At 67.1% G+C, this 10223-nt stretch overlaps 4 protein-coding genes across 4 annotated transcripts; 2 read left to right on the top strand and 2 right to left on the bottom strand.

Annotated features, from left to right (window-relative positions):
* The first annotated feature begins 299 nt into the window (after positions 1-299).
* VPS4A (vacuolar protein sorting 4 homolog A) lies at positions 300-4082 on the top strand. Its single transcript, XM_032121992.1, has 11 exons — positions 300-408; positions 734-845; positions 918-1065; positions 1181-1242; positions 1498-1617; positions 1730-1886; positions 2551-2699; positions 2803-2884; positions 2961-3180; positions 3288-3428; positions 3681-4082. The coding sequence occupies exons 1-11, from the start codon at positions 388-390 to the stop codon at positions 3780-3782; spliced, it is 1314 nt and encodes a 437-aa protein (XP_031977883.1). The 5' UTR covers positions 300-387; the 3' UTR covers positions 3783-4082.
* A 500-nt stretch (positions 4083-4582) lies between these two features.
* Positions 4583-5732, bottom strand: PDF (peptide deformylase, mitochondrial). The gene is made up of 2 exons (XM_032122167.1): positions 5132-5732; positions 4583-4844 (listed from the first exon to the last, which is right to left on the bottom strand). Exons 1-2 carry the CDS (start codon positions 5730-5732, stop codon positions 4687-4689), a joined length of 759 nt encoding a protein of 252 aa, XP_031978058.1. The 3' UTR covers positions 4583-4686.
* A 57-nt stretch (positions 5733-5789) lies between these two features.
* COG8 (component of oligomeric golgi complex 8) lies at positions 5790-8772 on the bottom strand. Its single transcript, XM_032121809.1, has 5 exons — positions 8444-8772; positions 8064-8271; positions 7092-7910; positions 6236-6404; positions 5790-6118 (listed from the first exon to the last, which is right to left on the bottom strand). Exons 1-5 carry the CDS (start codon positions 8755-8757, stop codon positions 5892-5894), a joined length of 1737 nt encoding a protein of 578 aa, XP_031977700.1. The 5' UTR covers positions 8758-8772; the 3' UTR covers positions 5790-5891.
* A 40-nt stretch (positions 8773-8812) lies between these two features.
* Positions 8813-10172, top strand: NIP7 (nucleolar pre-rRNA processing protein NIP7). The gene is made up of 5 exons (XM_032121812.1): positions 8813-8929; positions 9249-9335; positions 9418-9556; positions 9628-9768; positions 9846-10172. Exons 1-5 carry the CDS (start codon positions 8874-8876, stop codon positions 9963-9965), a joined length of 543 nt encoding a protein of 180 aa, XP_031977703.1. The 5' UTR covers positions 8813-8873; the 3' UTR covers positions 9966-10172.
* Positions 10173-10223: the final 51 nt, after the last annotated feature.

Here is a 10223-nt window from a genome sequence, read left to right as displayed (position 1 = left end):
CCACACATGTACAGACACACATGAACACACCCCCACACCCCCCCACACCCCACGCACGTGTTTTTGGGGGTGTCCGCGCGCACTCGGGGCCCGCGGGGCGGGGCCTCAACGGGCGGGGCTAAACCGAACCACGCCCAGCAATATGACGTCAATCAATGGGCGTGCCCGTCTGAGACCACGCCCCACAGCCACACACGTCACTCGATGGGCGTGGCTATATCCGGACGCGCCCCTTTGTGGGCGGGGCTGGCCGCGCGCACCGGGCGCGGTCCCGGCGGCGCCGGCAGGGGGCGCGGGGCCGTGCGCAGCCGCAGTCGGTGCCGCTGCCGCCGCCGCCGCCGCCGCCGTCGTCCCGGGGCCGCCGGAGCGGCCGCACCGGGCGATGCGATGACAACGTCCACCCTGCAGGTATCGACCGCGGGCACCGGGAGGAAGACGGGGCTGGGGCTCCGGCCGCGCCGACACCGCCCTTCCTTCCCGCGGGGCCTGCGCACGGCCCGGCGGACAGGCCTCACCGGGCCCCTGCGCCGTGCCGGCCGGGGAAAGGCCTCACCCGGTCCCGGTGCAGAGCCCCGCTGAGGTCGCCGAGCCCTGCTAAGCCCCGGTGCCGGCGCGGTGGGAAGGGAGGTGGGCGAAGCGGAAGAGCCCCGGTGCGGGAGGGCCCGGCCCGGCCCCTGGCGCTGGGGAGGGGCTCCGCCGGTGCCCGGTGCTCACGGCGCTCCCCTCCTCGCAGAAAGCCATTGACCTGGTCACCAAAGCCACTGAGGAGGACAAGGCTAAGAACTACGAGGAGGCACTGCGGCTGTACCAGCACGCCGTGGAGTACTTCCTGCACGCCATCAAATGTGAGACCGGCCGGGGGGCTCGGGGGGCTCGGGGCTCGGGGGGCTCCGGGTGACGCCTGCGGGTCCCTGCAGATGAGGCTCACAGCGACAAGGCCAAGGAGAGCATCCGAGCCAAGTGCATGCAGTACCTGGACCGGGCGGAGAAGCTGAAGGAGTACCTGCGGAGCAAGGACAGGCACGGCAAGAGGCCCGTCAGAGAGGCACAGAATGACAACAAGGGGTGCGTGGGGGACGAGGGGGGTGAGGGATCCCCTTGTTTGGCCGCGGAGCTGGCAGGACCCCCCCTTGCTACACCAGTGCTGGTCCTGCTCCTGAACCCTATTCTCTGTCCCCAGGAGTGACAGTGACAGCGAGGGCGAGAACCCCGAGAAGAAGAAGCTGCAGGAGCAGCTGATGGGTGAGAGAGGCTGTGGTGGGTCCAACCCTTTGGGGTTGAGGAGGGATTCACTGACAACCCAGTCAAGGGGCAGCTGTGGGGAGGGGGACAGGCTGTGGGACTGGGGCCCAGGGGTGCATTCCTGTGGCTTGGTCACCCCAAACAGCTGCTGTGCTGAGGGGAGGCAGGACTGGGCGTGTGGGTAGGGACTCTGGCTCTCACTGCTCTCTGTGCCCATCTTTGTGGGGCCATGTGAGCAGAGTCACACCCTCACAGGTGCCATCATGATGGAGAAGCCCAACGTGAGGTGGAGCGATGTGGCCGGGCTGGAGGGAGCCAAGGAAGCCCTGAAGGAGGCCGTGATTCTGCCCATCAAGTTCCCACACCTGTTCACAGGTGAGGCCATGGTAGTGGGAAGGGGCTGTGCAGGAGGTGACCCCTCCCTGGGTGATCCCAGCACGGATCTGGGTGCAGGGATGGGCAGGCCTGACCCCGGTCTCTGCCGCAGGGAAGCGCACGCCCTGGCGCGGGATCCTGCTCTTCGGGCCACCTGGCACTGGGAAGTCCTACCTTGCCAAGGCCGTGGCCACTGAGGCCAACAACTCCACCTTCTTCTCTGTGTCATCCTCCGACCTGATGTCGAAGTGGCTGGGGGAGAGTGAGAAGTAAGTTGGCAGTAGGGACACATGGCCAGAGCCTGGCTCCCGGCCGGCCAGGCTGGGGCAGGAGCCACCAGCATCAGTGAACCCCAGTAATGGGGCTGTCAAAGAAGAGCTGGGAGCTGGTGCCTTCAGAGTGGGACTCTGAGCAAAGCAAACCCTGGGCCTCTTTTCGCTCACAGCCTGTGCCCCTCCAGCTTTACAGACCTCTCAGTCCAACAGCAATTTTAAGCTGGGGTCTTCTAACACGTAACTGGGTTCTGTTTCCTCGTCTCAATTAACTGCTCTCATGCTCCAGCTTGGGGCAGCTTTGTGACCTTCCAGAGTTGCAGCTCTTACTGAAAGGTTTCCCATCTGTCCATGCTCAGAGTTCATTTACAGCTCACTTACAGCAAGCTTTGAGCAGGGCCTACCCCTGCCAAGCTGTGAGCAAGTCATAATTAAACTTAACTCTACACTATTAATTTCTGATACCCTATAATTAGACTTATTTTAATCCCCAACAGGGTCCCAGGAGAGAGCACAGCCCCTTGAGGGGCCCCACAGCCCCTGGTCTGGCACTTCCCTTGCTGCCAGTGTGGGGTTCCTTGGATGGGAGGAACATGGGGCTGCCATGGGGGTGCTGAGGAGGGTCTCTGAGTGGGGACCCCATCCCCTGCTTTGTCCCCAGGCTGGTGAAGAACCTGTTTGAGCTGGCAAGGCAGCACAAGCCCTCCATCATCTTCATCGATGAGGTGGACTCACTGTGTGGCTCCCGCAATGAGAACGAGAGCGAGGCAGCCCGGCGCATCAAGACTGAGTTCCTGGTGCAGATGCAAGGTGGGTGGGGGCCCGTCCAGGGATGGGTGGGAGCAGGATGAGGCAGGTGGAACCTGACGATTCAGAGAGCCCCTGGAGATTGCTCTGAGCCATCTGCCTGCAGGTGTGGGAAACAGCAGTGATGGGATCCTGGTGCTGGGTGCCACTAACATCCCCTGGGTGCTGGACTCGGCCATCAGGAGAAGGTGAGCCCCACATGCAGCCCCTTGTGCCAGCCCCCCCGGCAGGGCTGGAATTGGGGCTCACCCCTCGTGCTGCCAGGTTTGAGAAGAGGATCTACATCGCCTTGCCCGAGGAGGCGGCGCGGGCACAGATGTTCCGGCTGCACCTGGGGAACACCCCGCACTCCCTGACGGACGCCGACATCCAGGAGCTCGCCCGCAAGACCGATGGCTACTCGGGGGCCGACATCAGCATCATCGTGCGGGACGCCCTGATGCAGCCCGTGCGCAAGGTGCAGTCGGCCACGCACTTCAAGAAGGTGAGTGGGGGCTGCCACAGCCTGGGGTGATCCTGGGAAGGGGTGGGCACTGTGGCTGCTGTCCCCCCACCCCGAGCTCTGTGCCACGTGCCACTGGCTCTGTGCAGGTGCGTGGCCCCTCCCGCACTATCCCTGGCGTCCTGGTGGATGATCTCCTGACGCCATGCTCGCCTGGTGACCCTGGGGCCACCGAGATGACCTGGATGGAGGTGCCCAGTGACAAGCTGATGGAGCCCATTGTCTGCATGGTGAGTGTCCCCTCCGCAGCTTCAGCCCGGCCACTTCAGTCTTCGTTCTCTGTGGCTCCAGGGGGTGGACACAACCCCCCAGTCTACCCCCCTGGAGTCCTGAGCCCCCCCCAAAGGATGGGTGGGTGACAGGAAAGGGCCCCACCTGCAGTCAGTGCTGCTGCCATGGGGCAGAGGTGCCCCACTGCCGTGGGGGTCCCTATCCCACGCCCTACCCGGTCTGAGCCACGTGCCCACCCGCCTGTGTTACAGTCAGACATGCTGCGCTCGCTGGCCACCACCCGCCCCACTGTCAACGCCGAGGATCTCCTCAAAGTGAAGAAATTCACGGAGGACTTTGGACAGGAAGGTTGAGGGGGGCATGGGGGGTGTGGGGTTGGGGCAGCTGCAGGCCCCACTGTGCCTCCCTCCCCGGCCGTGCCAAACCGACTCATGTTCGCTCACTCCTGCCCCATTGCACTGCAGCACCCGGCAGGCGTGGGGACATGGCCCGGGGGCTCACACTACGGGGGGTGGGTCTGAGCATGGCCTGGGTGGCCGGGTCCCCCCCAGCTGCACCCCACTCTTCTTCCTGCTCTTTTTTTATTTTTTAAATTAATGCTGCTTTGGGTTCTGTCTTGTTTATATGAAAATAAAAACAATCTGAGAGCTTCAGGCAATGCCTGGCCACTCCCCAAGGCTCTGCCCACATCAGGGGGCTCTGCCCAGCCCCCCACCCCCCGAAATGCAATGACCCAGGGCCAAGGCCTCTGCCTGTCCCATGTGGGTGAGGGTTCCTCGTGCTCCCCCCATCCCAGACAGGGATTTGTGCCTACATCAGGGGCTACTTGGATGAAGCAGCCACCAGCTGATGACACCCACCAACCCACACCCCATGTCCCCCTGTGCAGTTGCTGGGTTCCCCTCAGCCTTGCTGCCCCCCAGCCCCATCCCGGTGCCCCCCCGTGCTGTGCCCAGCTGCTGCCCACGCTCTGACCATGAGCCCCAAACAAGCCCCAGATGGGAGGATCCCCCCCTTTGCCCCTCCCCTGCACAGCCTTGGCAGCAGGTTGTTCCTAGACCCACAAAGCAATTCCGGGTGTCCAGGGGAGTGTGGGTGGGACCCCCGGCTGCCTCCCTGTGTGCACAGTGGGCAGGAAGGGCCGGAGCCACGCTGAGGCCACAGGTCTGTATTGGCTGCAATAAAGCTGAGTGGGAGCCCCCAGAGCTGCACTGGTTCTTTCACCAGGGTCAGGGCAGCCGCGTGTGGGCAGTGGGGTCAGTCCAGCAGCTCCATCCAGCCCACATTGGTGAAGGTGCGGGGGTCCATGCGGTCGATGTAGAGGGTCCCGTCCAGGTGATCCATCTCGTGCTGGATGATCCGGGCGGCCCAGCCCGATGCCTCCCAGCTCACTGGCTCCCCGAGCTCGTCCACGCCTGTGGCCGGGGTAGCGGTGGGTTGGGGGGGGGAATTAAGGGGAAAAAAAGGGGTACCCGGATGAGAGTGGGAGGATCTGTGAGAGAATAGGGGACCTGTGTGTGGTGGGATTTGTGAGAGAGTGGTGGGATCCATAAGGGAACAGGGAACCCATCAGAGAATTAAGGGACCCGTGTGAGAGTGGGGAGACCCGGGAGAGAATGGGGGACTCGCGTAAGAGAAGGCGACCGTGTTTAGGTGGGGCAGGTGCGCGGTCCCACCCGGGTCAGGGCGGGTCGGTCCGTACCGGAGACATGGACGGCCCAGTGCCGCGGGACGTAGGCGGAGAAGCCGTGGATGCTGGCGCAGCCCTCGGGGGCGGTGACGAGGCGGGTGTCGAGGACGCGGAGCGCGGGGTTGACGAGAACGCGGAGCGGGAAGGGCTCGATGCGGTGCGCCTGGCGCAGCGCCGGCGGGTACCGGGCGCAGCGGGCGGGCGGCAGCTCTGCGGCGAAGACCCTCAGGGGCACCCCGAGCTGCGGAGCGCTCAGCCCCAGGCACGGCCGGCCCCGCAGCCCGGCCGCCAGCGCCGCCGCCAGCCGCCGCAGCTCGGGGCCGCCCAGCTGCTCCGGGGACACGGCGGCGGCGGCGCCGCGCAGCACCGGGGCTCCCACCTGCACCGGCTCGGCGAACGGCGGCACGGGCGGGCCCAGCACCCGCCGCCGCAGCGCCCGCCAGTACGAGCGCTCCCGCCGGTCCCAGCCCGCCGCGTGTCCGCAGCCGCGGGCCGGGAGCACCGGGCGGGCCGGGAGCACCGGGAGGGCCGGGAGCACCGGGCGGGCCGGGAGCACCGGGGGCCCCGGGCGGGCCCGTCCCAGCGCCGCCGCCCGCCCCAGCGCCGCCGCCATGGCGCCCCGCGTGCGCGCGCACCGCGCCGGAACAGCGCCGCCTGGCGGCCCCGGGGGGCAGGGAACGGGCGGGGGCCCGGGGCGGGCGGACCGGGGAGGGGGCGGCGCCGCACGGGTCGCTCCTGCGGGGGGACACGGCCCGGCCACGCCGCAGCCCGGCTACCCCGTGCCCACCGAGTCACCCGGCAGCGCGGCGTCCCCGGAGGGACTCTCCGGGGGCTCGGTGGGCACGGCCGCGCGTTCCTCTTCCGTGTCCGGGGCGGTCTCCGGGGACGGCTCCTCCTCGCCCGGTGCCGGCGGAAGGAGGAAAGCCAGCGGCTCCCGGAGCGCGGCCACGTCGATGCGGCCCAGGCGGCCGAAACGCTGCAGCTGCGTGGGGGGGACACCTTGGGGATGGGGAGAGAGGGGTCAGGGAAGCAAGAGCAGGACACGGCCCACTAAATGCCAGGGGGAAGCCACAAGTGTCCTCCCCCCGCAATGAAAACCAAACCCTGAGATCTCACCCAGTGCCTGTGCAATCTGTGCTGGAGGGAAGAGCACCTGGAGGCAGCGGTTCAGGTAGGGCAGCAGGTCCTCCAGGAAGACTGTGCAAAATTGGGTAAAGAGCTCCTGCTCCCGCCCGCTGAAAGCAGCCTCCTCAGCACGGTGGAAGGCCAGGATGGTTTTAGTCACCTGGGGAGAGAGAGAGAGAGAGGCGAAGGTGTCACCTGATGACAACCACATGCCCAGGTGGGCAAAGAAGCCAATGGCACTTGGCTTGTACCAACAACAGTGTGGCCACAGGCCCAGGGCACTGCCCATCTTCCTGTGCTGGGCATTGGTGAGGCCACACCTGGAATCCTGGGGTCAGTTCTGGGCCACTCTGAGATAGACATTGTGGGGCTGGAGCATGTCCAGGGAAGGGAACGGAGCTGGAGAAGGAGCTGAAGCACAAGGAGGAGCTGGGGGTGGGCTCAGCCTAGAGAAAAGGAGGCTCTAGGGGGGACCTTCTTGCTCTCCACTACTCCCTGATAGAAGGGTGCAGCCAGGGTGGGGTCGGGCTCTGCTCCCAGGGAACAGGGACAGGACAAGAGGAAACAGCCTCAAGTTGTGCCAAGGGAAGTTTAAGTTGGATATTAGGAAAATTTCTTCATGGAAAGAGCTGTCCAGCCCTGGAGCAGGCCGCTCAGTGGAATCCCCAGCCGTGGAGAGATTTAACAGCTGGGTGGATGTGGCACTTGAGGACATGGTCAGCGGTCTCCCTGGCAGCACTGGGGGAACGGTTGGACTGGATGATCTCAGAGGCTTTCCCAACCTACTCAGAACAAACCCGCCCCACGTTCTCCCAGGACAAGTCCCAGCTCCATCCCCTGGACTCACCTCAGCAAGGGCACTGTCCAGGCAGGCAGTGACGTCCTGTGCCAGGGCGATGGGGCAGCAGAGCCGCAGGTCATTGAAGGCAACGAGGAGCCCATTGAGGAAGCAGGCAAGGGGTGGGAAGTCCAGCAGCACCATGGGGGGCTGCAGCGTCCCCGGCTGGGCCGTGGGCACCGGCACTCCTGCACCACCCCCCAGCACGGCTGGCGCTGAGATCAGCGTATAGGAATTCATCTCCTCCCGGAATTTCTCCACCGCCTCCTCCACCGCCTTCCTAAAGGCATCGGCGGCCACGCGCTGGAAGAGGGGGGCCAGCTGCCCACGGAAATCCACGCCCACCCTGCTGAAGGACAGCCCGAAGTACATGCACTGCCCCAGCAGCGAGTCCAGCCGGCCGCCCACCCCGCGGTCCAGGTCGCGCTGCAGCGTCCGCAGGAACTCGGAGACCTTCTGCAGCACCCAGCCGTGGAAGATGGCCCCCTCGCCGGGCGCCGCGCCCTCGGCCGGCACCAGCGGCTCCTCGTCTGAGAAGATGGCGCGGTACTGGGTGATGATGTCGAACAGGTGCACCCGGCAGGCCTCGATGGTCTTGGTGATGTGCACGTAGGGGTCGTGGTCGGGGATGGAGGCCTGGATGGAGCGCAGCCAGGCATCCCGTGCCTGCAGGAACTTGACGCGCAGCTCGGCCTCGGTGAGCACGTCCATGCGGCGCAGGAAGCCGATGACGCGCAGGCAGGCGGGCAGCGGGATGTTGGTGCGGAGCTGCTGGATGAGCTGGTTCAGCATCAGCTGGGCGGACTGGCGCACCTCCTCCACGATGCCCTGTGGGAGAACCTTTGGTCAGGGCCAGGCACGGGGCAGTGTGGGGCCCACATGGATCAGGGCGTTGGGTCAGCACAGAGGTCTCCTGAATCACAGGGCTGGGACAACGCGGGGTTCATCTCGGTAAGGGGTGAGGGACAGCGCAGGGCTCACCTGGATAACGGGGATGCTGCTGTGCTTCCTCTCCAGCCTGCGCACGTAGGCCGTGAGCTCCAGCGCCTCCTCATAGTAGCCATTACGGACGCAGGTGTCCATGAGCTGTGGGATCTCCAGGATCTCCAGGATCTCCGTGTGCCGGTTCAGGGTCAGGCTGTTCATGCGCCGGCTGCAGGCGATGGCCTCGGCATCGCGCATGAAGGTCCTGCGGCGGCGGCATGGGATCAGCAGGAGAGTCCTCCCTGCAGCGGGTGGATGCCGGGACCCTCCCACCCACACCGGCCGTGCCCCAGCCTCACTCCATCCCCGGCCCTTCCCGGCCCCGTTTCCAGCCGCGCCCCGCCCGCCGCTCCCAGTGCCCGGGGCCCGTCCCGCACCGGCAGGCGTCCTGCAGCGCGGGCAGCCGCTCCAGCAGGCTGCCGAGGCGGCTCTCGATGCCGCCGAAGCCGCGGCCGGCACGGCCGGTGCACTCGGCGGAGCGGATAAAGGCGCGGTAGTGCTCGAAGGCGAGGCGGCGCGTCTCGGCCCCGACCCGCGCCCGCTCCGCTGCCAACCGCGCCGGCTCCCGGCCCAGCTCCGCCAGCCCCAGCGCCGCCAGCTCCGACACATAAGCGGCGAGCTCGGCGCCGCCGGGCGCGGCCGGGCCGCGCAGCCAGGCCAGCAGCCGCGCCTCCTCCGCCACCGCCGCCATCGCCGGGACCGCCGCGTCACCTCCGGACCCGCCGGTTCCGGGTCCGTCACTTCCGCTACCGCCGGTTCCGGTCCGGTCACTTCCGGCCCGGCGGCCCCGCGTGTGCGGCGCGGGCGATGCGGCCGCTCACGGAGGCGGAGACGCGGGCGGTGTTCGAGAAGCTCGGGAAATAGTGAGGGGCCGGGACATGGGGGATGGGGAGGGGGGGCCGGCGAGATGCCGGGGACCGGGCACGGGGACAGGACGGGGACCGGGAGGGATGGGTACCGGGGATCGGGCGGGACCGGGCATGGAGAAAGGATGGGCACCGGGTGAGCTGAACCGGCTGGATCCCGGGGAACGGGGAGACCGAGGGGGTGATGGACACCGGGGATCGGGCGCGCGCCGGCACGGAGAGGGACCGGGAGGGCTGGGCCCGGGGGAACCGGAGCAGAGGAGCCGCGGCAGCAGGGACCGGGGCCGGGCCGGGCTCACGGGGTCCATCCCCGCAGCATCGGGGAGAACATCCAGCTGCTGGTGGACCGGCCCGATGGCACCTACTGCTTCCGCCTGCACCGGGACCGCGTCTACTACCTGAGGTGAGGGGCCGGGCGGGGCGGGGACCGGGCCAGCCCCGCGGGGTGCGGGCCCGGCCGCCGCCCAGCACTGCCCTGCCCGCAGTGAGAAGCTGCTGAAGCTGGCGGCCAGCGTCCCCCGGGAGAGCCTGGTGGCCCCGGGCACCTGCTTTGGGAAGTTCACCAAGTCCCAGAAGTTCCGGCTCAGCGTCACGGCCCTGGACTTCCTCGCACCCTATGCCAAGGTGGGTCACAGCCCCCGAGCCAGCCCCGGCCCTGGCCCCCGGCCCCTCACAGCTCTGCCCCTCTCTTGCAGTACAAGGTGTGGGTGAAGCCGGGCTCGGAGCAGTCCTTCCTCTACGGCAACCACGTGCTGAAGTCGGGGCTGGGCCGCATCACGGAGAGCACGGCGCAGTACCAGGGTGTCGTGGTGTATTCCATGGCCGACGTCCCGCTGGTGAGCGCCCGGCCCCGGCCAGGGCTGCGCGGGGGTATGAGGTGGGCGACCTCCCTCACCTCCTCTTCATCCCCCAGGGCTTCGGGGTGGCTGCCAAGTCCACACAGGAGTGCCGGAAGGTCGACCCCTTGGCCATCGTGGTGTTCCACCAAGCCGATGTCGGGGAGTACGTGCGGAACGAGGACACGCTGACATAAGGGACCCTCGGGGAGCCCAAGGGACCCTCAGGCCCTGTGAGTGTTCCAGGGTAGAACGGACCTTGTCCTGCACTGCGGCTGTGGGAAGCCCAGCCAGAGTGGGATGGAGATGGGGGGAGCTGCTAGCGCAGAGCCCTTGGGGGCTGCTGCCAGCACAGGAAGAGGGGCCCTGGCCCCAGCCCTGTGATATAAAGCCTGTTCCTTTTTTCAGTGCCTGTTGTCTGGTGTGGGGGCCCAAGGGGAACCAGTCCTCACCCC

Source organism: Corvus moneduloides, chromosome 12 (assembly GCF_009650955.1).
Source record: "Corvus moneduloides isolate bCorMon1 chromosome 12, bCorMon1.pri, whole genome shotgun sequence".
In the NCBI taxonomy this organism is placed as follows: Eukaryota; Metazoa; Chordata; class Aves; order Passeriformes; family Corvidae; genus Corvus; species Corvus moneduloides.
This window is presented reverse-complemented; position numbering and strand designations above follow the sequence as displayed.